The sequence below is a fragment of the Loxodonta africana genome, chromosome 3 (assembly GCF_030014295.1).
Source record: "Loxodonta africana isolate mLoxAfr1 chromosome 3, mLoxAfr1.hap2, whole genome shotgun sequence".
In the NCBI taxonomy this organism is placed as follows: Eukaryota; Metazoa; Chordata; class Mammalia; order Proboscidea; family Elephantidae; genus Loxodonta; species Loxodonta africana.
Genome location: NC_087344.1, coordinates 195886012 through 195912798, shown reverse-complemented (window position 1 = coordinate 195912798; position 26787 = coordinate 195886012). Strand labels below are relative to the sequence as shown.

At 43.1% G+C, this 26787-nt stretch overlaps 1 protein-coding gene across 8 annotated transcripts in view; it reads right to left on the bottom strand.

The window, feature by feature from the left end:
* Positions 1–14604, bottom strand: part of SLAMF7 (SLAM family member 7) — a 34951-nt gene extending 20347 nt beyond the window's left edge. Inside the window, exons 1-5 of one of the 8 annotated variants that reach the window (XR_010321579.1) lie at positions 14465–14599; positions 5478–5807; positions 3952–4212; positions 3625–3744; positions 2124–2227 (exon numbers count right to left, since the gene is read on the bottom strand). Coding sequence is in view for 7 of the 8 variants with exons in the window: in XM_023554176.2 (XP_023409944.2) it covers positions 2124–2227; positions 3625–3744; positions 3952–4212; positions 5478–5807; positions 14465–14519 (870 nt within the window). In the remaining variant the exon portion in view is untranslated. Of the gene's footprint in view, positions 1–2123; positions 2228–3624; positions 3745–3951; positions 4213–5477; positions 5808–14464 lie in introns of all 8 variants that reach the window. The other 7 variants (XM_023554176.2, XM_023554177.2, XM_023554175.2 and 4 more) reach the window with 7 other exon arrangements.
* Positions 14605–26787: the final 12183 nt, after the last annotated feature.

The following is a 26787-nucleotide window of genomic DNA, read 5'->3' as shown; positions in this document are numbered from 1 at the left end:
AGAGAACACATATTGTCAGAAAAATGATGCCGTTACAAACTTTCAATTTGTAAAAATCTCAATATCTACAAAGCACAATAAAATGAGGTGTGCATGTGTTAATAATTTTTTTTTTTTTTAGGATGCCATTGAATTATTTTAAAGCTGTGTTATAAGCAGAAACTACATTAGCCTGAGACCAGAAGAACTAGATGCTGCCCAACTACAACCAATGACTGCCCTGACAGGGAACACAACAGAGAACCCCTTAGGGAGCAGGACAGCAGTGGGATGCAGACCCCAAATTCACGTAAAAAGACCAGACTTAAAGGTCTAGCTGAGACTAAAAGGACCCCGGAGGTCATGGTCCCCAGACCTTCTGTTAGCCCAAGACAGGAACCATTCCCAGAGCCAACTCTTCAGACAGGGATTGGACTGGACTATGGGATAGAAAATGATACTGGGGAAGAATGAGCTTCTTGGATCAAGTAGACACATGAGACTATGTTGGCATCTCCTGTCTGAAGGGGAGATCAGAGGTTAGAGGGGGCCAGAAGCTGGCGGAATGGACATGAAAAGAGAGAGTGGAGGGAAGGAGTGTGCTGTCTCATTAGAGGGAGAGCAATTAGGACTATATAGCAAGGTGTTTATATATTTTTGTATGAGAGTCTGACTTGATTTGTAAACTTTCACTTAAAGCACAATAAGAATTAAAAAAAAAAAAAAAAGCTGTGTGTTATGTTTAAATGAATTAAAAAATACCTAAGTCCCATGAGTTATAAGCCTCCTGAAGTGGTTAAGGAGTCTCTGGGTGGTGCAAATGGTTAACATGCTGGGCTGCTAACCAAAAGGTTGGAAGTTTGAGTCCACACAGAGGTGCCTCAGAAGACAGGCCTGTGATCTACTGCCAACAATCAGCCATTGACAACTCTATGGAGCACAGCTCTACTCTGACACATATGGGGTCGCCATGAGTAGGAACTGATGTGATGGCAGCTGGTTTGCTGGAAAGTTGTTAAAGGATAATCTTAAGTAATAATGTTAATGTTGCAAATAAACTTTTCCATCACTAGAAAGGGCTTTTGAGGCAACTCAGTAAGGATGACTGAGAGAACAAAACACAACACAAATGAAACAACAACAAAAACTCCTTCCCGGCTGCAGAAAAACATTCTGGGTCAGTTAAGTTTGTTCCTGAAGATCTAGGGGAGTCCTGTGGCCTCCTGGGGATGTGACTGAGCTGGTTGGAGGGAGGATGGTAATAAAATCAGGCTGAGTGAAGCACAAAGCAGTCTCTCCTGGGAAGAAGGATGGCGCTCTCAGAACACTTAACACCTTCAAAGAGGAAATACGTTGCCTCCTCTGCAGCTTGATGGGGAGACACCAAAAGCTGAAGTAAAATTAGAGTTTTGAGGTGTCAAAGTATTTCTATTTCTTTATTAAATAGGTTTTTTTTTTTTTTTTTTGGTTTGTTTGTTTTCTGGGTAGTGTAGGAAAGGGCCCTATGACCTCTATAGAGCTAGTCCCGCCTGGGCCACAATGATAGTTCCTGGAAAGTCTTTCGAAGTTGCTTGTTTCATGCCCCCAATTTGTCACTTGTTATTTGAGTTTCTTTAAAATTTATTCTTATGGTGTTCTTTTCAAAGAGTTTGCTTTGAATTAAGTTTGTGTTCATTCACTTCAGTGACCCACATTTGGGGAACCTTGAGTATGGGCCCAGAAGCCCTGCGGGCCCTCTGACCCTTTCCTGATGGCTCCTTGAGTCACCACAGAGGAGAAAGCATCTCCAGAGAATTGTCTGACACCGTGACTCTAACATTTCAAAGTCACACTCCTCTACCCACTGTTCTGTCCCACTGCGAGAGGAATCAGGCTGTTCAGTGGCTGGTGTGAACTGCATGGACCACACATGAGCATTATTGGTTGGGTCAGAACCAGGTGCTCAGAGGCCACCAGTTCCTGCACAAGAGAGAGTCCACAAAGACTTGAGGGAGACACAGGTGCATCGGGTTTCCAGGGCTACACATGATCTCCCTCCCCCTCCCTATCCCTATGTTGCCCAAACTCCTGGAAAAATCTCAAGTAAAACAAGTAGGACTTCAGAAAGGAGGAAAAGGCCCTAGAAAAGATGAGAAAGGACTCACATTATGGTGAGAGATGGTGTCATACACTGTGGTCGCTCCTGAAGGGAGGCAGACGTCAGGAATTTCCTGATGTATTTCCACTCCCTCCTTCTCTCCAGTGAACTCTGAAACCAATTTGGAGAGAATCAGAGCTGGTCCCTCTAACCACTCACCATCCCCATGGGTCCATGACCCACCCAATGATTCATTTAGGTTGAAAAACCATCCTGGTTTTCCTGGAACTGAAGGGCTTTCCAGGATGCAGAATTTTCATTGCTAAAACCAGGAAAACCCCAGGCAAATCAGGATGAATTGCTTCAAATCCTACTCTCGGGACCAAGACAGTGTTCCCCCGAAATACGTGTCAACTTGGCTAGGCCATGATTGCCAGTATTATGTGGTTGTCCTCCATTTTTTGATAAGAGATAAAAGGAGAGAGAAGCAAGCAGCGGGAAGAGGGACCTCACTACCACCAAGAAAGAAGAGCCAAGAGAGGAGTGCATCCTTTGGACTCAGAGTCCCTGTGCTGAGAAACTCCTAGACGCAGGGGAAGATTAATCACAAGACACATGGAGATCTCCAAGGAATGTCAGGCCCACAGATGTTGAAAGGAGACAAGAACCTTATCCCAAAGCCGACAGAGAGAAAAAGTCTTCCCCTAGAGCTGGTGCCCTGAATTTGATTTCTAGTCACATAAACTGTGAGAGGATGAATTTCTGTTTATTAAAGCCATCCACTTGTGATATTTCTGTTATAGCAGCACTAGATAGCTAAGACAGCAGCCAAAGTGGGAAACAAAGAAGGTCAAAAATGCTTTCCGGGTGCTTCCGAGAGAGATCCCAAAGTCTGCATCGCTGATACTTAGGATCTTCTCCGATGCCCCCCCAGACAGTATCAGTGGAAGCCTAAGAAGCCAGGATCAGCAGGGTTTAGGGACACAGAGCATGGGATGCAGGGTGGAGACAGAGAGAGGGGTTGATTCATTCTTTGGCCTTTTAAGGCTTCTCCAGGAAGGATGTGTCTAGGCTGAGGTGGGAAGGAAAAAGAGATCTCTGGGGTTGATCCAGTGGAGAGGGCTAGGATGGCTGGGGGCTTTGACAGGGAGGGGAGTAGGCAGGATTCTGTGGAGGGTGCTGGTCCATGGGGATCTCAGAGTTGAAGGCCATCATCTGCCAGGTCAGGGGAACAGAGTCAGCAGTGTGAGGCCTGTGTCAACAGAAAGACTACACCAGCAAGTCCCTCTGAGGAGAGGGAGAAGAATGGGCATGGAGTGGGGACTAGGAGGGCCTTGGCCTCCAGAGAGATGTAAAGGACTCAAGCATTCTCCCTACTCCAGAGCTAAGGGGTGCAGTCTGACTACCTTGCAGGGAGAGACTATTGCCTCTTCATCTCTGCATCCTTAGTGCCTATACTAAACCTGGCACATAGCTTAATATATGCTTATCAAATACATGAGGGAGCAAATGCATGAATGAGGATGAGGACAAAAAAAGTGCCTGCTCCACTTCGGGGAAGTCCAAACCTTTTCTTCTGTCTCTCTGCATACTTGAAATAAGTACGAGTCCAAATACGAGGACACTGAGCAAGGTGGCCAACAGGAAGTACAGTAAAAACATGGGTGCATTTGTATCACCAGCGGTACCTTTAAAGAGAGAATGGGTGGGGGCACAGAAAAGGGAAGAGGGTCAGCTAGGGAAAATGACCCGAATGTTGGAGCAACTGCCACCTTCCTCCCAGCCCGGTGACTTCCCAGTGGCTTCCAGTTTTTGCGTAAAGAGTGTTCCCATGGGGACCAGGGGCTGAAAAGGTCCTAGAACCAGAGGCTCAGGGAGAGAGGGAAGAGGTGCACCTTCACACAGGTTCCAGGAAGAGATGGGGTTTGAGGAGCTGTTGCTGATGGGGTTGCTGGCCACACAGATGAAGTTTATGTTCTTTTCCCCCAGTCTCCAGGAGACGGGGAGGACGGAGCCGTCATGGGACTCATTGGCTATCTTCCAGCTGTAAGTCACATCCTCTTCACCCTGTTCCATGGAGCATGTCAGATTGGTCATACAGGTGTCATTCTTTTTGTTCTGCAGACCTTTTGTGACTTTGGGCTTGGACAGGTATTCTGTGAAAGAGAAATGGACAGCCAGGGTTGGAAACTATGCCTATAGTTCTTGCTCTGAATTATTCCTGGACACCTTGCACCTGAATCTCCCTGGGATGCTCCAGAGTCGGGAGGAAGGAGCAATTCAGAGCAGAATTCTCATTCTTACCTGGGAAAAAGAACTATCTAGGTCTGCTTGCCCATAGCTTTATAATAACAACGATAGTAACACCAACAGCAGCAAAAAGAACAATAATGGAAAATAACAACAATGTAACAAGAACGCAGTTGCCATTTACCAAGCACTGCGCTACCTGCGTTTTAGGTGCTAGCTCCATTTATCTTTCTTCAGGACTCCCCATCTCCCTGTCCTCAGGCTTCCTTGAAGAGATTCCACTTTACTCTCCAGGAGAAAACAGTATTAGAGTAACACTTCTGATGATCACTCCTGCCCCTCAGAGGACAAGCGACTGGTTCATTGGTGAGAGGCTGACATTTATTATCTACATTTCTCTATCCGTAGGTTTGAGTTGTTAAAGGTCACTGTTCCCACGTGGTTTGCCCTTTTCTTCCCTCCCAGCCTAGCTCGCCTGAAGAATGCATGATTCTTCTCCCTTCGACTGTGTCTAAAACACACCAAGCTCAAGGTGCATGGCCTGCCTCCTACCAGTAAGTCTGGAGGCCCATCTCCTGGTGTTCCCGATATCAGGGTTCAACGAGTGCGAGGCAGCTACTCCTCTTGTTGCTGGTTGATTAATTGTTTGGTAAGTCCAGCTTCCCTAGGTGTCTTACCTGGCCTAGACTTAGGAGGAAGTGTTTCTTCTATTTAGATTTACCAGAAATAAAGCTGATATTTTTATCTTTCTTCTGGTTCTTGCATCTAGTTCTCAATTGGTTGGAATCTGTAGGGGAAGGGGTATGACTGATGCTTAAGCTTAAGGTAGGTACCACTCTTCTCTCCATTAGAGATACGGAAACTAAGTTTCAAAGAGGTTAAGTACTTGTCTAAGGTCAAGTGACTAGTGAGTAGAGAAGCCAGCATTTGGCCTAGGTCTGTGTGATCGTTAATCCCCATGTGGCCCATCCATTGCACCACACTGCCTCTCATAGAATCTCTGAGTAGAAGGCGACTTCAGGGACCAGCTATAGATATTCCATTCGTACAGGAATCCCCTCTTCCACATTCCTGACAAGTGTTTACTTAGCCTCTGCTTGAAAGTCCTCCATGTCAGGGAGCTCACCACCTCGCCATGGCAGCCATCCACTTTGGAACTGATTCTGCTTACCATAGACACGTAGCACATACTCCTGGGTGAAGGGCAGCTGGTGGAGTGGGTTGTGTATCTCCACACGGTAGGTGCCCGAGTCATTCTTCTGCAGCTTGCTGAGCTTCAGGGAGTAGTCTCTATTTGGGAAGCTCACTCTTTCTTTTTTATGGCTTTGGGTCACTATGACAATGGCTGACTTATTTGACTCTTGTGGCTGTAAGGTCACGAGAGTTGTGTTGAAGATCCAGACAATGCTGCCAACCTTCTTTACTGAGTGGTTCAGAGGGAAAGTCACAGATCCGCCAAGGGCACCAACCAGCTTCTTCAGATCTCTAGACGCTGCTGGCCCTGTAGACACACAGAGAGAACCATGAAGTATGCCTGAGTCCCTGCCCTTGCCACTAATCACTCACCCTCTTCAGATCCTGGGAAGGTCTGGAGAAACACCCTTAGTTCACTCCAACAAGCCCCTAGGGCACACCCTTCTGAACCTCACTCACAGGAAAGCATTGAGGTCAGAGCTCTCAGCTTGAGAGAGGCGACTGCAGCTGATTCCACCTCATTCCCAAAGACAGCTGGTTGAAAAGACAGAGTTCTGAGGTAGACCGGACAGCCTAGCTCCAGCTTTGACAAGTTTCCCTGGAGGGATGGGTGGAGGCAATTACTGTCTAAAGCCCCTTTAAACAAAAAAAAAAACTCAGTGCTGTCGAGTCATAGTGACCTATAGGACAGAGTAGAATTGCCCCATAGAGTTTCCAAGGAGCACTTGGCAGATTTGAACTGCTGACCCTTTCGTTAGCAGCCATAGCACTTAACCGCTACACCACCAGGGTTTCCAAGCCCCCTTTAGGACACCCATATTGCTCCTGGGAGAGCTGATTCTGGTGCAGATGAAGCAGGCATCAGCCTGCCTGACCTGGGCCGGTGGTTCTCAACTTGGATCAGGACGTTGGAAGGTGAGACAGAAGTTCCTAATGTTAACCAAAAGGTTGGCTGTTCAAACACACCCAGCAGCTCTTCAGGAGAAAGACCTGGCAATCTGTTTCCATAAAGATTTTAGCCTAGAAAACTCTGTGGGGCAGTTCTACTGTGTCCTGGGATCGCTATGTGTCAAAATAAATTTGATAGTACCTGTCATAGATTGAATTTTGTCCCCCCTAAGTATGTGCCAACTTGGTTAGGCCACGATTCCCAGTATTGCGTGGTTGTCCTCCATTTTGTGATTTTCCTATGTGTTATAAATCCTAATCTCTGCCTGTGGTTAAAGAGGATTAGGGTGGGATGTAACACCCTTGCTCAGGTCACATCCCTGAGCCAAAGTAAAGGGAGTTTCCTTGAGATGTGACCTGCACCACCTTTTATCTTACAAGAGATAAAAGGAAAGGGAAGCAAGCAGGGAGTTGGGGACTTTGTACCACCAAGAAAGCAACACGGGGAGCAGAGTGTGTCCTTTGAACCTGGGTCCTTGTACCTGAGAAGCTCCTTGACCAGGGAAGATTGATGACAAGGACCTTCCCCCAGAGCTGACAGAGAAAGCCTTCCACTGGAGATGATGCCCTGATTTTGGACTTGTAACCTACTAGACTGTGAGAGAATAAATTTCTCTTTCTTAAAGTCATCCACTTGTGGTGTTTCTGTTACAGCAGCACTAGATGACTAAGACAGTACCTAACAACAACAATGATAGAGACAGCTTCGAAGTTTGAGGCTGATTGACCCTACTATTTTAACATAGGTTAAGTAGATCTCAGCTCATTTCCAAATGAGTTCTCACTCACTGGCATTCCAGTATGCTTCCCTGTGTGGGAAGGGCAAAGGCAAGCGGCAGGGAGCTTGGCAATATGCCCAGGCTATGTCCTGATGCTCACCCCAAACTATTAGGAATTGTAGTAGGGTTTCCCCAGGAAATTTTTTGTTTCACCCCAATCTTGGTTCAATTTGCCATAATCAACCATCATTGATTATGTGCCTCCAGGTGAAAAACAGTTAATCGCTGCTGAAGAAACTTCCAATAGTGGCCAAGGGAGCACCTCCAGTGAACAGGTTTGGAGAATGAGTATGTGGTAGGACCTGAAGGACAGACCCTGGGGGTAGCACTCTGCTAGTACACTGTCCCCACTGTCTAATGGAAGCACAGAGCAGTCAAGGACTTTAGATAGGGACTAACAGTTTCAAGGAAACCCTGGTGGTGTAGTGGTTAAGCGCTATGGCTGCTAACCAAAAGATCAGCAGTTCAAATCCACCAGGCATTCCGTGGAAACTCTATGGGGCCGTTCTACCCCATCCTATAGGATTACTATGAGTCAGAATCAACTCGAGGGCAATGGGTTTGGTTTTTGGTTAACAGTTTCAAAGCACCTACTGTGATCTGATTTAACCCTCATAAACAACCCTTAGAGGAAGGATTTTTTTTTTTTTTTTAAATATCCTTATTTTACAGATCAGGATCAATGAGGTTAAATAACTTATTTAAACCACTCAGATGATAAGTTGCAGAGCCCACACTGGTACACTCCAAAGCCTGTGCTATTTCTACAACAACATCGTACAGACTCATTTACGGTAAACTTGACTTACAGGACAGAGGCTATGCTGGGCAGTGGGGATATAAATCAGAATGAGGCAAACACAGCACAGGGTCCAGGCCTTAAAGGGCGTATTTTGTAGATGAGAAAACTAAGTAGAAGAGAATGAAATAACTTATTCAAGGCTTATAGAAATAGTGGCAGAACTAAAAACCAGAGCCCAAGTTCTTCTGATAAAAAGGAACCTGGGAGCAAAAGGGACCCGATAAAAAGAGTCTTAAAAGAGCAACACTACAAATAAGGTGTCAGGTTGAAATTTTAAGAAGGAAGTGCAACAATACGTCATGGAAACCACTTCTGCCTTTGGTCACCCCTTCCTCAATAAAAAAATACAACAAATTTTATTTTACAACTGTGTCGGTAAAAAAGACAAATTCAATCCACTCTGGATTCATTATTATATTTCATTTCTCTTCTGATTTTAAAATAAATGAAGATTAAAGCTCTCATGGGCCCTTGGCACTGGGCCTCCTGGGCCTAACTGGTCCTGTGCTATTGACCAAGCACCCAGACCCTCCTTAATTTCACAACTTAATCTCTTACCATAACATTTCCTACCACCCCAGAGCTGATGTTACTCATGCCTCTCCTGGTAAAAGGTAGATTCCTATGCTGGCCTGTCCAGATAACTCAAATTGCTTCATTAGAGGTTTATTTCTTTAGTCCCTGTTAAAACTCAACTACCTCAGCAAGGGTTCCCAAATAATAACAGTCATTATTTATTTTCAATTGGTCACTATTAATCATTTTTTATTATTAATAAAAACCCTCAATAATTTTTTTTTAAAGGTTTACCCTGTGCCGGACATTTATTGTAAAGATTTTGCTTAATACTTTAAACAATCCTTTGAATTAGAGACTTTGGTCCTTTTAGAAAACTACCATCCATGGGCCAAATCTGGCCCACCGCCTGTTTTGGTAAACAGAGTTTTATTAAAACAGAGCCAAGCTGTCATTTACATGAGATTAAGCAAAGCTGAGGTTAAATAAAACCAAGTAGTTTATCCAAGAGCACTACACTAGTGAAGATTTGAGGATTTGACCCCATGTTGCTCCAGCCCTGAGAACTACTCTTTCCGCCGCGGCTCAGATTGAAGGCCCCTGAATTTGCAGGGGAGACACCAGCTTTAAGCCCCTCTGTCTCAGCTTCTTCACCTCCACTCTGTATCAACTCTAAAGCCTTGGGCCTCATTGCAACCTAGTTTCTACTTCCTGTCCTTCCTTCAAGCACAAGGTGCCCTGCCAGGGCTCCAGGGTGAGGAAACCTGATGCCAGTAACGTTGACCTATTTCCTTGATGACTTTGATGACAGGTTTAGCTCTTCGCTAAACTTATCTTCAAAATCATTGCTTCTCTCCCTGGGCAAATGCCTTTTAGGAGTTGATTCTCATTTTCAAACGCTTTTTTTCCCCCCGTGATCTATCAGTCGGTGCATAGATACTCTGGGTTCCTCCAGCCTTTGTCATATCATCTTGTTAAATATTCTGACTTTTCAAAAAGCTCCTCTCTCCACTCCCCTAATACAAAGGCCAGAATAGATTTTCAACCGCTTTTTTTTCTCTTTGGTCATCTCGACTGGTGTCCCGATAGCCCCAGTAAGTTTTGCAGATAAAATTAATTTTAGTTTGAAATTTTGACTGATAATTAATGCATTAATTCTCTCACTTCAAAAACAGAGGGGGAAGAGGGAAGTCTTTTGAAGTCAAATAAGAATTGAGTATCTCTTGCCCCCAAGTGAATGCAATCTCTGAACTTAGGGCAAACTTCAAGTTATCACGTTTTGCACATTAGGTTTACAAGAGATGTTTAAGGTAAGTAGGTGCAAATTGCAAGGATGTGGCTTTAACATGTATCACGCATTTAAGTCCTGGGCGGTTACTTCTTTCACACTTCCACGAATGTGGTGCTGTATTCTCAGAAAAATGCCAAGAGAATTGTGTAGGAGTGTAAGAAAACCCTGGTGCCGTAGTGGTTAAGTGCTATGGCTGCCAACCAAGAGGTTGGGAGTTCAAATCCGCCAGGTGCTAATTGTAAACTATATGGGGCGGTTCTACTCTGTCCTGTAGGGTCCCTGTGAGTCGGAATTAACTTGGTGGCAGTGGGTTTAGTTTTTTTTGATTTGGTAAGAAAACTTTCCAAAATTCATTGTTCCTTGTTAGAATGAAAGTGGGGTGTGACCCACAGGCAAATTGCCCATATGAGCCTAGGTGGAGTATGTTATTCTACCTTATTGCATCTTCTGGGGTGGGAAGACAAATCATGAAGGAAGAAAGCAGCTCTGTGCCATTTCCCAAATGTGGGTTCAGGGGAGTGGTAGGGCTGGTGAGCCCTAACCAGTTTTCTTTCCTCTTCCCTGCTGACTGGGAAAAGGGATCCAGAAACAATCGACTTCTCTCTTTAGCTATTCAAGGCTCACCTAAAGCTCCCCTTCTGGTGATGGCTTCACCACCCACGATGTGTGGCCCCCACAGTCTTACCATGTCGAGGCATGTCACACAAGCCTCACTTAGCCATTCCTTCCTTTAACATGAACTTATCGAGCTCCATCTTTGTGCCAGACATGAAGCCCAGTTCAAAGCAGAGGTTTCATAAAGTGTCTTTGGATGGCTTCTCAGCAAGGTGAGCCAGAAGGTTAAGAGGGCAGTGAATATCCCCTCAGTCAACCTGTCTTTGGGGGGTGGAGGGAGCTGGGACAGGTGGGACACAGAGCAGGAGGTGGTGAGGCAGGGGCCACGGGATGCCCCTTCCATTAGAACAGCTTCAATCCTCTATATATTTTATGTGTTTGTTTCTGTGTAAGATTTCATTTCGTAAAAGGAAACCACTGCTACAAAGAAAAAACAAACAAACAAAACCAGTTTGGAAACTACTGCTCTGCACCCAGCTGTCCACTGCTGACCTGTGGAAAAAGCACTGTAAATCAGTGCTGTGTGAGACATATCATGGAACAGAGTTCACCACACAGCTTTCTCAGTACTCCAACCCCAACTTGACATATTCACATTCAAACTGCCCACCATCTGCCCCTTGCCCATCACCCTTCCCCGTCTCTTCCTCCTTTTTTCCTGGTCCTTTCCAACACCACCTCCCTAATAGGTCCCCACCCACTTTTTCACGTTTTTCTTATATAAATTGTCTCCTCAACATGACTGTATTACTTAATCCTCATAAAATCTGTGAGAGGGTTGAAATTATTGTGCCCATTTTCCAGATGAGAATACTGAACCTGTGAGAACTGCTCCTTGTCCCCTGGAAACTGAGCTACCAAGTTCTCTTGGGCCTTTCTAGTCCCTGCCTTGGACACCTAGAGAGGGAAGGAATCCCAACCGACTCTTTTTGAAGAAGATTCACTGAAATACACATTTCTTGAGCACCTCCCAGATGTCAGGTATAGTGTTAGGTAGCTTGGCGTGGTGAAAAAAAAACACTAGCTTTGGAGACTGAATTGCTGCTCTACCTCATAATAGCTGTGGAATCTTGGCCAAGACACTTGACTTCTCTAAGCCTAAGTTTCCTCACCTGTAAAATGGGGGATAATAATGTCTATTTTATAGGCCTCTGAGAAGATTGTATGAAAAATGCCTTGGATGCAGTAGAGGTTAATAAATGATTACCACTATAATTATTTTGCATTTGACATCTCATTCAAAACATCACAAGAATTCTGCAAGATAGATATAATAACCTGTTAGGCACCTGTGAAGACCAAGGTTCAGAGGGTGGATAGCTTGCCCAAGATAACACAACTACTAAGTCAAATCCAGGATGTCCTTTTGCCAGGGACATGTTCTTTCCACTGTCCTACCCCCTGGAGGCTCTAGGTCGAGCTCTGACTCCTTCCAGCTTCTGTAGCTGTGCCACAGAAGCTGCCCAGTCTCCTAGGACAGGCAGAAAAGTCCCCCAGCGCCAGATTTCCACACCTGTGCTCTGCTGCCCACAGTTCCAGTTTCAGATGGACACCTGGGGCTTTAAAAAAGCCCTGCTACGCCCTTCCTTGCCCCTTCCCCAGGTTCTACTTCTGATCACCATTTCCGTTCAGGGAGTGTTTTTTACAGTGAGACTCTATCTTGGGACTACTTGTTTAGAATCAAGCACTTCCTAAAAATATAACTTCTAATGAATTCAAGGAGAGGAGAGGTGAAAGCCTACTGATGCTGATCTTAGTGAGGCCTGGAGGTAGGGAGAAAAGATCAGGAGTGCTGACTGACTAGGTGGTCCTGGGCTGGTCACTTAACCTCTCTGAGCCTCATTTTCCTCATCTTTGAAGCAAGAGGGCTGGATTGGACACCAGGCCTGGAGGTCAAGTGGGCCTGCCTGACCTTAGAGTACAGCCAGCTGAGAATGTTAGTGGACACGAATATTTCAATCTCACAGCAGAAGTGCATGTCCAGGCAGCAGAGATTTTTCATCTGGAAAGCTGAGAACCAGGCCCTGGAGAGCCCGCCTCCCCCTAATGTTCTCAGCCTGATATGCTCCTCCGGGTTATCATTAGCTGAACACTTTTCTTCCCTTTGTAGGAAATGATAATAAAACAATATGCTTGACTCTTCACTTTAGAGTACACTCACAGGTGCACCACAGCTAACTCACAGAATTCTAGTTCAAGCTCCTTTTCTCTGCTTGAATCTCCTGTAAGACACCCCTAACTGCCACCCCACCTTTGCAGGAAGCCCAGCCTCTGCCCCCAGCCCACACACTCCCCCAGGCTTTCTCTGCACAGCTGTAATTGTAAGAAACTTCTTTCATGCAACGATTGAATCTGTCTTCTGAAGCTTGTACCTCTGGTCCTTCCATATCTCCATGTAGCCCCTAAAAACAAATCTATACCTTCTTTTTCCTAATAAGCTGGTTGCCATTGATGCAACTCTAAATCATGGAGAGCCCGTGTGTGTCAGAGGAGAACTCCATAAGGCTTTCAATGGCCGCTTTTTTGGAAGTAAATCATCAGGTTTTTTTCTGAGGAGCATTTGAGGGGACCCAAATCGCCAGCCTTTGGGTTAGCAGCAGAGTGTTTTAGCCACTTTTGCCACCTGGGGACTCACCTGTCACCTAGTAGCCCTTCATTATTTCAGATATTACACATCAGCAAACTGTAGGTAGTATTCAATCCATTGAAGTTTTTTTTTTTTTTCTTCTTGAAGTTTCTCAATATCCCTGGTATTCTGACTCATTCCTTCTGATTGGCTTTCCTATGTAAATGTCCCTCTTATGAGGTACCCAACTGTCTATAATATAGTACAGGTGGTCTGGCCAAAGCAGAGGAGAATCAAGCTATCACCTCCCTCTTTCTAGATTCCTATTAAAGTTGATTTCTATTTCAGAAATATTATATTGGCTAATCCTGCTATACTCTATGCTTACCGACCGCTCGATTTCTTTTTGTATATGTAACTGTTGAGCCAGACCATCTGTAACCAAACCAAAACCAAAACCATTGCCATTGAGTTGATTCTGACTCATAGCAACCATATAGGACACGGTAGAACTGCCCCATATGGTTTCCAAGGCTGTAAATCTTTACAGAAGCAGACCGCCACATCTTTCTCCCTCGGAATAGCTGATGGGCTCAAACCATCAACCTTTCAGTTAGCAGCTGAGCTATTAACCACCGTGCCACCAGGGTTCCTTCAGATCATCCCTACTGCCTATAAATGTGCTGCTATGATTTCGTACCCCTCTTCCTCCTTGTGCCCTTCAGGCAGGCCTGAGGTTAACATGGGTCTCAGGGTACAGCCCCATGAGTTTGATGACAGGAGAGATATCGCTCACTTAAGAGACTCATGTTCATTTCTGAGAGTCCTGGAGAATAGTAAAATCTTCAAAGCCTATAGAATACCTATGACCAGTGTGGAAAAGTCCTCGGTCTTTAGCGAGATTAAACTTAAAGTGCCTATGGTATGAGTTGGTTTTCCAAGTGGAGACTAATTGGATTTCTTGGGGGTAAGAGAAAATTCAAATTGTTCCTTGCACTAATATCATCATTATGCATAATCATTCTAAAAATATATGTATTTTCACTGGTATGGTCTCATTTTTCTCTTAAAGTTGCCCTCAAAGAGAAGGAGGGCTGGAAAAAGAAGAGTCTGAGTCTCAGGGAAGCTTTGATTTTCCTCCTAATTCATGCAAGAATCTTGATTAGAACACAGGTCTTCTGATACCCAGCACCTGCCCATACAGCCCTTCCTTCCCTTGGACAATCAGAAGGTACATCAGTCCCTGGAGCCATTTGTCTTTCTCTTCCTTCAGCCTTTTCCCACCCTCCAAGATTTAGAGGCCAGAGAACAATAAAAAGCAGTGTTAGATGAGGGAACAGAGCTTTCTGAGTTGGGCCAGAGGCCAGGAGTGGACCCAGAAGGCTAGAGCCACATCCCTGGATGGGAAGGCAGTCAGAAAAACAGGAGAGAATCTGACTGGACTCACCTATGAACTGGCAGAGGAGAGACATGAGGATGAAACACACTGGGGAGCCAACCATATCCTCTTCTGGTTGTCAGCTACTGAAACAAACTTACTTCCCTTTTATCTCACATATGTTCACATCTCTTCCTCAGCTGAGGTTTTAAAGTAGAAGAGAATGCGTCATCTCTGATTTCGTAGGTGCCAGTGCATAGTAGATGCTCAGTGAAGGAAGGAAAATGAAGTTGACGGAATCCCCAGTTTACAGAAAGGAATCACAGTCTCAGAAATTAGAAATTGACCAAGGCCAAATGACTTTCTTTTTCTGCTACATCACATGACTTCTCAGGGACTCAGAAACAGAAGAAATAGAAAGAACTGGCAAGTTAGACAGGGGACAAAGGGTGGTACTGGGGGTAAATAGTGATATTTATTGAGGCTACTACAGGCCAGGAACAGACTCGCTCCTATATGGCCACCTGATTTATGACACTTCAGTGCTTTAGGGAAAGGACTTTTCAATAAATTGTGTTGGATCAACTGAATATCTATATGGAAAAAGTTTATCTTCACTTCTACCTCACTGTCTTAGTTATCTAGTGCTGCTATAACTGAAATACCCCAAGTGGATAGCTTTAACCTTTTCATGACTGTTAGGGTGTATGGTTGCCCACCCACTTTTACTGCTTCTCAGGTTCATTCGGAAGCTGCTTTCCTATTGATAGTGCATGCTGGTACTTTATGACTGCTTGAAACCAAAAAACAGGTGTGTGCCACAAATTACTGTTTCTACAGGGTGTTTGTTGTATGGGGTGTGTGCTCTTCTGTCAGGAGAAAGAGGCATTTTGAAAATATTTCTTTGGGACAATGTCTGTCCCTCTGGACTCTAGGGGGTGTCCGGGTTAAAATAAATGGGACAACTTATGTCCCTTGGGGCTCGGAGGATAGGATTGTTTGCGGAGGCTAATAAATAAATAAATAAATAAAATAGGTCCATGCTGCCTACCAAAAATTCAACAACACTCAATGATTCCGCATGCTTCCGTTAATGAAAACACATGATATCAACATAAAATTCAAAGCAGAAAATAATTGGGTCTTGAAACAAACAGAAATTCATTTTCTCACAGTTTAGGAGGCTAGATGTCTGAATTCAGGGTGCCAGCTCTAAGAGGAGTCTTTCTCTCTCTGTTGGCTCCAGGGGGAGGTGCTTGTCTCTCTTCAGCTTCTATTCCTTGGTGATCGTTGTGCTATTCATGTGGCATGACATATACCTTCCCCCACCTCTGCTCGCTTAATCTGCTTCTTTTATATCTCAAAAGAGATTGACTCAAGACACACCCTATACTAATACTGCCTCATTAACATAACAAAGAAAATCCATTCCCAAATGGGATTACAGCCACAAATATAGGGGTTAGGATTTACAACACATATTTTTGGGGGAGGGGGCACCATTCAATCTGTAAGGCTCACAAAATAAATAACAAAAATATTTTCCAGATGAATTTAGATCTTGTTGTAGGGTAAAAAAAAATCACAAACTTTAGTAAAGCAAAAAGAAACTTTTATTGAGCATATGTTCAAAAAGGCAAAAGTGGGAAATGGACAAGTACCCTTCCACAGCCGTGTCTGCCCGAGTCCAAGGAATAGTACAGAAGACAAGAATGGGAAAACAAACAAGCATACTGCTAGAGTCATGTCTGCCCAAGTCCAAAGAATATTATAGAGTCATCAGTATATATTCATATTACAAAAATGGGCAAAACCATTGAAAACTCCGTCTTTTCACAGATTGGCTAGAAACTGTGATCCTACATTTTGTATTATCTTTCTTAACAATCATTGGTACAGGCTTCAGCAAGGACAGTCAGGAAGGTCTTTATTGGTCCAAAAAATTTTCTATTCACTAAATGCTAATAGAAAAAGGTAAGAGTGGGAAAGTCTTTTGTGTTCTGTTTTATGTGAAAGTTTCCATAAAAGATATTTTCCAAGATTATACTATCATTTTAATATCTGAGGGCCCAGTTGATGTGCACTTGTGAGTTCTTGTGAGCCCAGCTCCAGCTGGGTTACATTCTCTATGCTCAAGGACAGGGAATAATGATTCCAATATTATTTCCTAAATCAATCTAAATGTGAAAGGTAAAACAGTAAATCTAGGGAAAAAAATGACAATGTTTATGATCTTGAAGTAGGCAAAGATTTCATAAGCAGGACACAAAAGTACTAGTAATAAAGGACAAAATTAATTAATTAGTTTACAGTAAAATTAAGACCTAAACTATCATGAGAGTAAAAAGGTAAGCCATAGAGTGGGTGAAGATATTTGCAATGCATATATCCTGCAAAAATCTTATATTCAGAATACAAGTCTTATTTCAGAATTCCTACAAATCAATAGGAATTAAGCAGACAAGCCAATGGGAAAGAGACTAAAGCAGGTACTTCATAAAAAAGGATATCAAAACAGCCAATAAAAAGAAACCATGAAGAAAATAATGCAAACAGTTATGGAAATCCAAATGGTCAATAGAAGCAATAAAATTGAATTCTAAAAAAATTCCAATAATAATTTTTTTTAAGGGAGGAAAGGAGAAAAGGTTAAACCAAAATCAGACAGAACAAACACAAAACAAATAATACAATGGTACCCATAAATCTGAAATGGTAATAAATTATGGATAACATTGAGAAGAATGGGGATTTCAGAACACCTAATTGTGCTCACCAGGAACTTGTGCATAGACTGAGAGGCAATCGTTCAAACAGAACGAGGGGATGCTACATGGCTTAAAATCAGGAAAGATGTGTGTCAGGGCTGTATATTTTCACTGTACTTATTCCACATGCATGCTGAGCAAATAATCTGAGAAGGTGCACTATATGAAGAACACGGCATCAGGATTGGAGGAAGACTCATAAACAACCTGTGTTGTACAGATGACACAACCTTGCTCGCTGAAAGTGAAGAGGACTTGAAACACTTACTGAGGAAGATCAAAGACTACAGCCTTCAGTATGGATTAGACCTCAACATAAAGAAAACAAAAATCCTCACAACTGGAACAATAAGCAACATAATGATAAATGGAGAAAAGTTTGAAGTCACCAAGAATTTCATTTTACTTGGATCCACAATCAACACCCATGGAAGCAGCAGTCCAAGAAGTCAAAAGACACGTTGCATTAGGCAAGTCTTCTGCAAAAGACCTCTTTAAAGTGTTAAAAAGCAAAGACATCACTTTGAGGACCAAGGTGAGCCTGACCCAAGTCATGATATCTTCAATTGCCTAATGTGCATGCGAAAACTGGACAATGAATAAGGAAGACTGAAGAATTGATGCCTTTGAATTATGGTGTTGGAGAAGAATATTGAATACACCATGAACTGCTAGGACAAACAAATCTGCCTTGGGAGAGTACAGCCAGATTGCTCCTTGTAAGTGAGGATGGCAAGACTTCATTTGTCTCAAGAACTTTGGACACGTTTTCAGGAGGGACCACTCCCCGGAGAAGGACACATACTTCGTAAATTAGAGGGTCGTTAGGAAAACGGAAGAACCTCAGCGGGATGGATTGACACAGTGACTACAACAATGGGCTCAAACACAGCAATAATTGTGAGGATGAGCGAAGGACTGGACAGTGTTTCTTTCTGTTGTACATAGGGTTGCTATGAGTCAGAACAGACCTGATGGCACCTAACAACAACAAGTCCAACTCTAACAATAATTACACTGAGTGTAAATAGACTAGACACTCCAATTAAAAGATTCTATGTATAAGAGGTGTACTTTAAATATAAAGCTACATATAGGCTGAAAGTAAATGGATAGATAAAGATATACCATTCAGCCTCTAAGCTTAAGAACGAGTGGCTATATTAATATGAGATAAAGCAGAATTTAGGACAAAGAGATAAAAAGGGGCATTTCATAACGATAAAGTGATCAATTTACTAGGAAGACATAACAACCATAAATGTGTATACTCCTAATAACAGATCTTCAAAATACAAGAAGCAAAGATAGACATAATTAAAGCAAGAAATAAGATTCCACAATTTTCGTGGAAGATTTTAACATTTTTGTTTGGCAGTTGACAGGACAACCAGATGAAAAATCAGTAAGGTCCTACTTTATCTGAAGAGTACCACCAATCTCCTTGACCTGATTGATATGCTTCAAATACTACATCACACCTAAAAACTATAGCTATTCTATGTTTTCTTTTAAAAACTTTATAGTTTCGTGTTTTCAATTTAAATATCAATCCATTCTGAGTTAATTTCTGTGTAAAGTCTGAAGTTTAGGTCAGGTTAATTTTTTTTCCACCCGTGGATGTCCAATTGCTCCAGCATCACATATTGAAAAGACTATCTTCTTCCTCCATTGAATTGTTTTTGCACCTTTGTCAAAAATCAGTTGTTCATACTTGTGTGGGTATATGCTGGGATTATCTATTCTGTTTCATTGATCTTTATGTCTCTGCCAATATCACATTGTCTTGTTTAATATAAAGCTACCATGATATAAATGTGGCAAAGATTTGTGATACTGATTTCTGAAAATTCTGGCAAACAAAATGATGTATACTTTGTAGGAGCTGACCTAGAGGTGGTTTTGGAGCAGATGCTTCATTCTTAGTCAAACAGTTTCACTCTTGTGCTTCGTATCATAGTTTGCTTTCTGTTGGAAACGACCAAGCCAAGGTTTCTGGAAGATAAAGAGAGAAACTAACTAGAAATGGGAGGGGGGCTGGATGAGGTGGAATGAGGTCAGTGAAAAATCCTGGGGCTACCCCAGGAGAGAAACTGAAAAAGAAAATTTTTACCAACTTCTGCAATCTAAAATTGATAGAACATGCAATCAGGATGCATTGATAATTACTTGGTGATTGGAATTTGAAAGTTGGAAACAAAGAAGAAGGATCAGTAGTTGGAAAATATGGCCTTGGTGACAGAAACGACGCAGGAGATCGCACGATAGAATTTTGCAAGTCCAATGACTTCTTCATTGCAAATACCTTTTTTTCACCAACATAAACAGTGATTATACACGTGGACCTCGCCAGACAAAATCCACAGGAATCAAATTGACTACATCTGTGGGAAGATGATGGAAAACCTTAACATCACCAGTCAGAACAAGGCCACGGGCAGACTGCGGAACAGACTATCAATTGTTCATATGCAAGTTCAAATTGAAACTGAAGAAAATTATAACAAGTCCACTAAAGCCAAAGTACGACCTTGAGTATATTTCACCTGAATTTAGAGACCATCTCAAGAATAGATTTAACTCGTTGAACAGTAATAACCGAAAACCATATGAGCTGTGGAGTGACATCAAGGACATCATACATGAAGAAAACAAGAGGTCGTTAAAAAGACAGGAAAGAAAGAAAAAAAACAAAATGGATGTCAGAAGAGACTCTGAAACCTGCTGTTGAATGTCGAGTAGCTAAAGCAAAAGGAAGAAAAGATGAAGTAAAAGAGCTGAGCGGAAGATTTCAAAGGGTGGCTCAAGAAGACAAAGTATTATAATGACATGTGCAAAGAGCTGGAGATAGAAAACCAAAAGGGAAGAACACCCTTGGCATGTCTCAACATGAAAGAACTGAAGAAAAAATTCAAGTCTCAAGTTGCAACAGTGAAGGATTTTGTGGGGAAAATAGTACATGACGCAAGACGCATCAAAAGATGATGGAAGGAATACACAGAGTCATTATACCAAAAACAATTGGTTGACATTCAACCATTTCAGGAGGTAGCATATGATCAGGAACTGATGGTACTCAAGGAAGAAGTCCAAGCTGCACTGAAGGCATTGTTGAAAAACAAGGCTCCAGGAATTGATGGAATATCAATTGAGATGTTTCAACAAATGGATGCAGCACTGGAAATGCTCACTCGTCTATGCCAAGAAATATGGAAGACAGCTACCTGACCAATGCATATTTATGCCTATTCCCAAGAAAAGTGATCCAACCTAATGCGGAAATTATAGAACAATATCATTAATATCACATGCAAGTAAAATTTTGCTGAAGATCATTCAAAAGTAGCTTCAGCAGTATAGCGACAGAGAACTGCCAGAAATTCAAGCCAGATTCAGAAGATGACGTGGAACTGGGGATACCATTGCTGATGTCAGATGGATCCTGGCTGAAAGCAGAGAATACCAGAAGGATGTTTACCTGTGTTTTATTGACTATGCAAAGGCATTCGACTGTGTGGATCATAACAAATTATGGATAACATTTCAAAGAATGGGAATTCCAGAACACTTAATTGTGCTCATGAAGAACCTGTACATAGATCAAAAGCCAATGTTTCAAACAGAACAAGGGGATACTGTGTGATTTAAAGTCAGGAAAATGTGATTTCATTCAGTCTCTTGGTTTGAAATGCTCGATTTTATTTCCAACTCTGATCTCTTCCCTGAATTTCAGTCTTTTATATCCATTCCTATTCCATTTCTCTATTTGGATGTCTAATGAGCATCTGAAACTTAACATATGTCAAATCAAACTCTTAATTCCCTACCCTTTAGCCCCTCCTCCAGTCTGTCTTCTTCATCTTGGTAAATTGCAGTTCCGGTCACCCGGTTTTGTAGGCTAGAAAATCACAATTATCCTTGACTCCACTCTTATACCCCATATGCATCCATCAGCAAATTCTATTGGCTCTACCATGAAAAAATGCCCAGAATCCCATTACTTGTCATCACCTTTACCACCTTCTCCACTGCCATCTCTCCATTACCATCTCTCACCTGGACTGTTGCAATGGCCACCTAACTAATATCCCTGCTTCTAACTTGATCCCCTATATTCTATTCTTCATAGGCCAAACGAGTGATATGTTTAACACCTAAGTCAGACCATGTTATTCCTCTGCTCACCGGTAGCTTCCTGTATCACTTAGGATAAAATGCACAGTCCTTCCTAGGATCTCCAAGACCTTAGATGATTTGATTCTTGATTAGATTTCTGATGCCATCTCCTGCCTCTTTGCCCTTGCCTAATTATTCCTGTCCCACTAGCCACCTCACTGTCCCTGGAATACTTCAAACATACTCCCACCTTGGGGCCAAACCCTCCCTCAGATATTCCCATGGCTATGTCTTCCTCAAGATCTACTTAATGTCACCTATCAAAGAGGACTTCTCTGTTGTGGTGTGATGGATAGCTTTTATACGGCCTTTCTATCCATGGCCTTGTAACTCCCACCAAAAGGTTGGGTATGTGGTACAGCGAATTATTTAATATGGCCCTTCTAGGCATAGTCTTTGTAACTCCCACTGATTGGGAGAGGATTATGCAAATGAAGTACTTGTGGCCCTCCAGAGAGATTGAATAGCTTGCTAATAATGTAAATAAGGTGTAAGGCACACTTGTGGGGGTGGGACCATGCAAATAAGGTGTATAGAACTCTAACGTGGGGATTGGTCAGTTTTACCATCCTGCTAGGCTTAAAAGAGAGCCAATTCAGAGCAGGGGAAGACCTCATGACCACCAAGAAGAGATGGAGACAGAGTACATCCTTTGGATCCAAGATCCCTGCGCTGAGAGCCTCCTAAACCCAGGAGACAGAGAGAGGCAGCAGAGGAAGCAGAACCAGGATGGAGAGGGAGAGCTGTAACATCAGAGATGGCGAGAAGCAATGGCAGAGAAATGGCAGCAGCAGAGGCAGCAGGACCAGGAGATTGGCAGGTGTCCCTCAGAGTGGGAGAGCTGAGCGCCTTCTAGGAGGAGGTTTACGGGTCTAGTGGGGTGCCTCAGGCACTTATTGACAGACTTAAAAGAGCTTTGTAACACTTGCCCGAGCAGGGTAGAGGCCAGGCCAAGGGTCTGCGAGGCCAAAGGCCAGGGAGAGGCTTGCCTGCAGCATGGCTGAGAAGAGGCTGTCCTAATTGAAGAACTGTATCCTGAGCATTCCTGAAACTGGACTGTAACCTGTTACTTCCCTAATAAGCCCATAACTGTGAGTATTGTCTGTGATTTCTTTGTAGACATTGCAATGAATCATTGAACCCACCAGAGGAGTAGAGAGTACCCTGGGAGGGACAGATAATGTTAAAACCGGTAAAAAGGTTGGAGGGTAGAGGTATGTCTGACCTTAGCTTCGTAGGAATCAACTTTCGGCTGTTGCTGCTGATAATGATTCTCTCTTCCCCTTGTGAAGTTAAAGGAGGTCAGATGCCTCTGCCCTACCATTTTTATAGGGTGGGACTATGCAAATAAGGTGTTTATGGTCCACCAAGGGGATTGGACAGCTTGCTAATAATACAAATAAGGTGCATGGCACCCTTATGGGGGTAGGACTGTGCAAATTTAAGCTTCAAATGCGTGATCCAAGAGGCAGCAAGGGGGACCTGATTACCACAAAGAAGAGACTGGTCCTTTGGACCTGGGGTCCTTGTGTTGAGAACCTTCTAGACCTGGGAGGCAAAGAAAGAGAGAGCCGTAACTCTGGAGATGGTGCAAGACAAAGAGAAGCAGTGGCAGAGAAACGGTGGCAGCAGAACCAGGAGGCTGGTACAAGACAATGAGGTAGATTTCCTGGCCCACGGGGCAAGGTGGCTACAGTGGGGTGCCTATGGACACTTGTTGGTAGAGCTAAAGATCTTTGTAACACTTTACTGAGGAGGGCAGAGGACAGGCCAAAGGACTGAGGGGCCAAGGGGCAGAGGGCCAGAGAGAGGCCTGCCTGTGGGCACAGCTGAGAAGAAGCTGTCCTGTTCAAAGAACTATATCCTAAACCATTCCTGATCCTGAATTGTAACCAGTTACTTTCCCTAACCAAAACCAAACTCGTTGACGTTGAATCGATTTCGACTCATAGCGACCTTATAGGACAGTATAGAACTGCTCCATATGGTTTCCAGAGAGTGGCCGGTGGATTTGAACTGCTGACCTTTTGGTTAGCAGCTGACGTCTTAACCACTGCGCCACCAAGGCTCTGTTACTTCCCTATTAAACCCCATAATCGTATTATCTGTGAGTTCTGTGTGACCATAGTAATGAGTTAATGAACCCGGTAGAGAAGTAGAGAGTGCTGTAGGAGGGATGGCTAGTGTCAGCAGTGGTAAAAAGGTTGGAGGGTAAAGGCATATTTGACCTCCACCTCATAGGAATCAGCCTTGGGCTGATGCTGGTGGTGATTCTCTCCCCCATTGCCACCATTTTTATACTTGCCCACTGTACAAAACATTACTCCCTGATCTTTATTCTCTATTTTCTTACCCTGCTTTATTATTTATTATCTTTTTCCATAAGATCTACCACACTAAAGTCTAAGGATGATAAGAAGAGGGACATTGCTTTTGTTCACTGTTCTGTCTTCAGTGACTAGAACGGTGCCTGGCACATAGTAAACCCTCAATATATGTGTTGAGTGAATGAATAAGTGTCATGAACAATAAAAGATGAGTAATTGTGAATGATAGCCACCATTTCTTTCTACTTGGTGAAGAAAATTAGGAGGTGAAAATGATGGGGTTTCTTAGTTGTCAAGAAGTTAGCACTCCATCTCCTGGGAGGTTGGTGGGGTAGCAGAACAGAATGTAGAGGAAGATTTGGAAACTCTAGGGGGTTGAGAGAAAATTTAGAAAGACTAGAATACTTGTATATTTCCAAAGAACAGAATGCTTGTGTATTTCCAAGGGGAATTTTGTGTCATCTCAAATTGAGAAACTGCTGTTGCTCACTCTAAACCACGAGAGCATTACTTTGCAAGTTTAATTTTAAAAATAGCATTTTCAATTGTTGCTTCTTTTTTAAAACACCCACAATTTTTGTTTAATAGCCAAGCACTTAACCACTGTGGCACCAGAGCCCCCCACCCAAATACAGTATGTTATGAAAAAGTGGTCCTACAGTGAGCATAGCAGCTGATTTTCTTATGGATGTGATTTTGCACCCCATGAGCAGATAGAATATTTCTTTATAAAATAATTAAGCATAACATTAAAACATAAAACAGAACTTTTAGTTTCAAGCTTAAGAAAAATACAAGAATATTTTGATACTTTTCTCACTAATATATTTGAAAACCAAAAAATCAAACCCACTGCCGTCGAGTCAATTCCGACTCATAGCGACACTACAGAGATGAATATATTTGAATCATTATTTAATTTAACCAAATTTTTGGACATTTTGAACAGAATGCTTTTTCTAGCTCACTCTGAAATATTTATATTAGTGTTAAAATGTCCCTGGGAATGCAAATACCTTGAGTAATTTGATACTTTGGGACTTCATCAAAACTGGCTACAACCCTGATGAAGGTGTATTTTTCTCATGTGCTGGTAACATCCCTGTGTCACAGCCCAGAGTGACATTCCTGTTGGCAGAGCAGCATACTCTAGCTCTTCAGCCTCTCCAGCAGCCATATGTGCTTCCTGTCTGTTTCCTTTTTGAGGCTGCTTCTCTCATCAGGGATAGTTATGGATTGCATTGTGTCCCCCCAAAATATTGTTGGAATCTAACCCTTATACCTGTGGATGTAATCCCATTTGAGAATAGGGTTCTTTTTGTTGTGTCAATAAAGTCCTATAAGTGTAGGATGTGTCTTAAGCCTAATGACTTTTGAGATACAAAAAGATCAGATTAGACACAAAGAAGCAAGCAAGTGCAAATGGGGGAAAGACAGATGCCACGTGGAGATCGCCAAGTAACAGAGGAATAGAAGTTGTAAAAAGACACAAATTTTCTCCCCGAGTGAATAAACTTCCCCTAGGGCCAGTGCCTTGAATTCAGCCTTCTAGCCTCCTAAACGGTGGGAAAATAAATTTTTGTTTGTTAAAGCCACCACTTGTGGTATTTTTGTTACAGCAGTACTAGGAAGCTAAGACAGTGTGCTGTCCTCTTAGTCTCCTGATGGAAGGCCCAGGTTTGAGGCATCCAGCAGAGTCAGGTAGAGCAAGTCCTGGCTCTGCCACTCAGTGTCTTGGGGACTTTAGGCAAGTGAAGCGGCCTCTTTGAGTTTCATCCCTCATCTGCAAAATGGGATCATTGTAGTATCTCCCAGAACTGTCACACAGTAATGCCAATTAAATGGTATCTATAATTATTTAAAAAATTTTTTTAAATAATTATTTGTATTTAAATGGTATCTATAATTATTTATACAAAGCACGATGGCACTAGTTTTTTTTTTTTTTTTTTACACAGGAAAAAACACTTTGAAAGCATGTTTAATAAGTCATGATGAGGCTTCCAAACAGACTTACATTGATTCCTCAAATCCCCAGGGCCCCACAAAAGGCCAAGTTTAGGCTTGGGCTTTGGTCTGGCTGTGGGATGGCTACAATACGGAGCCAGAACAACTGGCCTGAGTATCAGGAGTGCTGAAGGGGTGGATGGGCCCTAAAGGCCCAGATGAACACCATAGTGCTCTCTGAAGGCCCTCAGGCTGACTACTAAAATTGCTATCATTTCCCAATTGCCTTCTTTTCAAAGAATATGACAAGGCCGGCAGGCAGATGAGAGGGCCACATCCTTCCCCCCAACCTCATAGGCCTAGATTCTCTCCTTGCCCACTCACCAGTTTGGTCTCTGCTGATGGTCATACCCACTCCAGCTCAGGTGGCTATGAGTCTAGGGCTGGGCATTTCCCCAAACTGCCCATAGTTTCCACGAGTCACCTCTGAGTAAGCTGAGGTGAGAGAATCATCAGGTCTCACACCCCTATGGTGTTTTCCAGTTTCTATGCCTTTTCAGTTACGTGCTCTACCTGGATTCACCAGTTACACAGACTGTCCTTTGAGGAAGGGGCTCTGGGAAAGAAAGTTACTTCTTTCCTGGACCCTGGACAGTGCCTGGTGTGACCAGATCCACACACACTGACCCCACACACCCAAAGGTCTATCTCAAGTACTAGAGTGGAAAGCCCTAGCCCTGGTGCTCCTCATTTGTCATTAATGCGACTTGTATCATCCACTGTACTGTGTGTTGAAAAGACGGTTGTCTACCTTCAAAAAACTCATGGTCTATTGGGGGAGACGTACATAAGTCAACAATGACAATGCAGAGAGCAAGGGCTGTGTTGGGTGAAGTCCAGAGGGCTTTTAGAGCACAGAACAGTTCTAATGTGGGGTCTGCCACCACAAGTCACCTTACTTCTATGAAATTAGAACACAACTGTCTTCTCTTGCCCACCTCAAGGGTAGTTGTGGGCAAAAGTGTAGAATGGGCGTGAAAGCACTAAAGAGCAATAAGGCAGTGACTACAAGGTAGTACGGGGTGCTAGGGGGAGAGGACATTCCTGTTACAGCTGTCCTGTGTAGGGCTTCTGGCAGTTCCCTTAGATGTGGGAATTTATCCAGACATCTGGC